The 4,561-nt window shown below is 44.6% G+C and overlaps 1 protein-coding gene across 1 annotated transcript; it reads right to left on the reverse strand.

Annotated features, from left to right (window-relative positions):
- Positions 1-810: 810 nt before the first annotated feature.
- On the reverse strand, positions 811-4,108 carry LOC144707043 (alanine--glyoxylate aminotransferase 2 homolog 3, mitochondrial-like). The gene is made up of 9 exons (XM_078580166.1): positions 3,773-4,108; positions 2,967-3,197; positions 2,709-2,879; positions 2,458-2,601; positions 2,201-2,380; positions 1,879-2,104; positions 1,678-1,791; positions 1,151-1,237; positions 811-1,066 (listed from the first exon to the last, which is right to left on the reverse strand). Exons 1-9 carry the CDS (start codon positions 4,040-4,042, stop codon positions 1,023-1,025), a joined length of 1,467 nt encoding a protein of 488 aa, XP_078436292.1. The 5' UTR covers positions 4,043-4,108; the 3' UTR covers positions 811-1,022.
- Between the last annotated feature and the right edge of the window lie 453 nt (positions 4,109-4,561).

Here is a 4,561-nt window from a genome sequence, read left to right on the forward strand (position 1 = left end):
TGTGACCCTCAAGGAAGGAAGAGTAATGCTCTTACCTTAAAGAGTCTACAGTAATTCTGGGATTATACGGTGAATTTTTTTTCTGATGGTGACTATCCTTGTTTAGTCATGTACATTCTATGACTACTGTTCATTATCAGCTAGTTTGATTCCTAGACAGAGGAAGAATGTAGATTTGTGCATATTGATCAATCATTTTGTAAGCAAGACACTGGGGGGTAGGACATCGTCTATCATTGAAGCTGATTTAAGATCCTTAAGGAAAGTGCATCTGTTTTGCTCTCCCAAACGAGGGCGTCTTTGAAGCAAATAATCCATATCACTAAATCTAATACCATTCATTACTAGCATGAAATCACCAACCTCCAGATATGACATTGAAGTTCGAAGACTTTATAAAGAGAAGGTAGATACTGGAATATCTACCTACTATAATTCTTCCTTGGAGCAATATTATGACTTTTTCATCGCAAGTCTTCCCGAACACATGGGAAGCAAATAATGGTTGAAATTTATTCCTCCGGGTTTGGTGAGCACTGGTCGTCATCAATTTTAACCTTTCCAGCATAAACATACGTTTTTCAGGGTTCTGTTTCCACAACTGTCATAACATTTGGTTCCAAATTGCTATAAAATTTAGACATCGGATCCTTTGTATATCTGGAAAACCCAATTGGCACAGTATGGGGAATAGTTTATCAATGGAATAGGTGCAACGCCAATATCTGCATAACTTTATCTCTCACGCTCTCACGTTTGTTACTTGACCGAAGCTCCCATTCTGCCGCAGACAAGAAGAAGTAGGATGGGTTCACAACACACAACTGTGCTGCTCGGCACATTACACAGATGATATTACGTAACTAGTGCGGTACAAAAGAAAACACGGAAATAGAGCCTAAGCAAACGTGACAAAGAGCAAGCGATCAAACGAGGAGAGAGAAGAGACAACGGGCTGGTGACTCAGCTCTCAAGTCGCGAGTTTATTCATATTCATCGGCGGGCCGTCTTCTACCTCCCGCTCACAGCCTCGACATGGCCACGTCCATGGTCTCCACCATGAAGTCTGTCCAAAAGAGTAACCCAGTCTGAAGAGAAATCCAATCTAGAGCAAGAGCGAGAGAAAGAGAGAACGAGAGTTAAAACGCACCAGCGTCGTCCTTGGTGAAGCAGAGTGGAGGAGTGACTCGGAACACGTTACCATGGAAACCGCCCTTCCCCACCAGAACACCCATTTCTGAGAGCGACACCCAGCAAACGATTAGAGAGAGATTAAAAAAGAGAGAAATTGCAAGAGAAAGATAGATAGAAAAAGAGAAATAGCAGGAGAAAGACAGATAGAAAAAGCGAAATTGCAGGAGAAAGACTGATTGAAAAAGAGAAATAGTAAAAGAGAAAGACAGACAGAAAAAGAGAAATAGCAGGAGAAAGACAGACAGAAAAAGAGAAATAGCAGGAGAAAGACAGACAGAAAAAGAGAAATAGCAGGAGAAAGACAGACAGAAAAAGAGAAATAGCAGGAGAAAGACGGACAGAAAAAGAGAAATAGCAAGAGAAAGACAGATAGAAAAAGAGAAATAGCAAGAGAAAGAGAAGTAGCAAGAGAAAGAGAGAAAGAAAAAAAGAACTAGCAAGACAGAGAGAGAGAGAGAGAGAGAGAGAGAGATCTGAAGAGACCTTTCATCTGATCCATGACGTGAAGGGTCTCCGCCTTGGCGGGAGCCTTTGATTGGTGGTCTTTGACAAGCTCAACCCCAAGCATCAGTCCCCTTCCTCGAACATCCCCAATGACTGCATCCCCCCATTTTGTATCAACACGAAGTCCGACAAACAAAGATGCTTACGAATAAAGAGTGATAAAGAGATAGGCTTGCTTACTATCGTGCTTTTGTTGGAGTTTCTGAAGCCGTGCTTTAAGGTAAGAGCCGACTATGAACGCATTCTCTTGGAGCTTCTCCCTCTCGATGACTCGGAGAACGGCGAGCCCTCCCGCGGTGCAAACAGGGTTGCCCCCGAACGTGTTGAAGTAACTCCGCCGGGTCAAAACCTTCGCAATTTCCGGCGTCGTGATAACGGCGCCGATTGGCAGCCCGTTTGCGATCCCCTTTTTAAAAGAATAATCAAAGTTCAAGAACTAGTAAAAAAAGAGGAGGGTATGATTGATTATCCTGATGAACGGGATGAGATGGTGCTGGATCACCTTGGCCATGGTGACGATGTCGGGAACTACACCATGGGCTTCGAAGCCCCAGAAATGGCTGCCCGTGCGGGCGAACCCCGACTGCACCTCGTCAGCGATGCAGAGGCCACCGGCGTTTCGGATGGCTTTGTACACCGCTGGCAAGTACCCTGGTGCGAGCTCTACAATGCCCCCCACTCCCTGTAACAATGGGAATTGGTTAGTCTTCGGAGATAGAAACAGAAATCAAAAAAAAAAAAATTCTAAGAAAATCATACCTGGATAGCCTCGGAAATGAACCCCGCGACGTGTCCAGACGTTCCGAACTCGATGATTTCTTGGACATCTCTGGCGTACTTCTCCCCGTCCGAGCCAAACACGCCTCTGTAGGGGTCTGGATTCAGCGCGTGGTGCATCCCCGTCTGATGATCGATCATGAAAATCAGATGAATATTCTTTTGAATAGTATCCGAATAAATAACCCTTGAATTTTGTTTCTTTTGTAGGGTTGGGAGGAGTTTCAAATCACCTGCACAATATTGAACTTCCAGTTGCTCTGGGCCGTGGCTCCCATCGTCCCGGAAGCGTTCCCGTGGTAGGCATTCCTCAACGAGACGATGTCGTGACAACCAGTGTAAAGCCGAGCCATCATGATGGCGAGCTCGTTTGCCTCAGTGCCGGAGTTTGTGAAGAACACTACCTAAAGAGGGGTGGAAAAATAGAGAAACAAATGAGAAAAAAAAAGATGAAAAAACTTCCACTTTGCAGGGTAGGATAAAGTTCATACCTTCAAATCCCCGGGGAATTTGGAGGCCAATGCTTCGGCAAAGTCGGCAATGGCGTGGTTAAGATACACCACAGTGGAGTGCTGGAGCTTCTTTGTCTGGTTAACAATGGCTTCGACGACGTCGGGATGGCAGTGACCGCAGCAAACAGTGGCGATCCCACCGAAGGCATCGAGATAACGACGCCCATCCTCATCAAACAGGTACTGCCGCTTCCCGTCGACGATGTTCAACTGGAAAGATCATCATACTTAAAAGGTTGGAACAACCGACGCAGCGGAGCTATTTAGAACTTAATTCAGAATGGAAAAACACGGTGGCATCACCCTGAACTTAGTCGTTTAGAAAAACTCCCAATTAAAAATACATCACCCGATAGTCAGACTCTTCTCATGCAGGAATGATAATAAGATACTGATGAACCGATAATAACCCAAGGAGCATTCCACCCTTTTCTTAACATTTATCAGTAAAACGAGGAAGAACATAGAAAGATCGGCGAAACCTAATGACACATTTAACGAGGAAGAAACATCAAGACTTGATGGAATAAGAAAAATTTGAAGAATCTCGAGAAACCCAGTGCCACCAATCTCAGAAAACCAGGAAAAAAAAAAGGATAAAACTTTTAAGCAAAATATATTTAAACACGGGCATTCCTCATTCCTCAACCCATGCACACAGAAACCCAGATCGGCGACCAAAAGCAAGATTTAAAACATCCACACCTACATTTGACAGATTGAAACGAAACGGAAAGGAAAACAAGAGGCAAAACTGAGGATTAACAGGAAGAGAGTCGGCTTACGGGTTGTTTATAGAAATGAAACACGGAGGGGCTGAGGTACTCGGAGCGCTTGCGCAAGATCTCCGCCGTCCGCGGTCCATCATAGGGCGGGGGGGTGTAATCAAAGGCTGGGATCTTCGGGAGGTCGCCATCTCTCACCTCCGGCTCGATGGCTTCGGCAAGGCGACCGAAGTTCCTGCAACTGAACACCCTCGCCGACAAAGACGACGTAAACGAGGAGAGATCCCTTGAAAGAGCTCTCTTCACGTTTCCCCTCAAGGAAGTCGCCATCGCTCGCCCTCTTTGGCCTTGCCAAACAGCAACCACTGCGTAAAATGAGGCAACGTACAGCTTCTCTCGTTGCTCTCCCCTCTTATAATACCAACCCGCCAGCGCACACTACCGGAGGATGGCGCGGAATCTAACCAGACGGACGAGAATTGCTCTTGCTCAAACGTGGGCCCGTGCCAGCCACTTGTGTATTCGTAGTATTATCGTGATGTCATTGAGTTGTACCACTCCAAATTGGAAAAAAAATGTTTTTTTTTTCTTTAAACTGATTAGTAATGATTTCTTTAAAATGGGCTCATCCTCATTTATTATTGTTTAAAAAAGTTCTTGCTGTTTATGTTTCGGCAAATCTTACTTCCTAGTACCAACAAATCTCTCTTTCCCTACATATCCGTTTATTTAGATAGATGTGACGAGACAAAGCCACTGGGTTGTCTTATTCCATGCTTCGTTTCTTAAATTGTTTAAAAACTGGTTAAAATGAGTCAGTTAGAATGGATTTGTTCTAAGTTATAGTTA

The sequence above is a fragment of the Wolffia australiana genome, chromosome 1 (genome assembly GCF_029677425.1).
Source record: "Wolffia australiana isolate 7733 chromosome 1, ASM2967742v1".
NCBI classification, from domain to species: domain Eukaryota; kingdom Viridiplantae; phylum Streptophyta; class Magnoliopsida; order Alismatales; family Araceae; genus Wolffia; species Wolffia australiana.

Coding starts and splice junctions, on each gene's coding strand:
- LOC144707043 (XM_078580166.1), bottom strand. CDS start 4,042: ATGGCGACTTCCTTGAGGGGAAACGTGAAGAGAGCTCTTTCAAGGGAT. Junction 3,198..3,772: donor TTCATTTCTATAAACAACCC/GTAAGCCGACTC, acceptor TGATCTTTCCAG/TTGAACATCGTCGACGGGAA. Junction 2,880..2,966: donor AATTCCCCGGGGATTTGAAG/GTATGAACTTTA, acceptor ACCCCTCTTTAG/GTAGTGTTCTTCACAAACTC.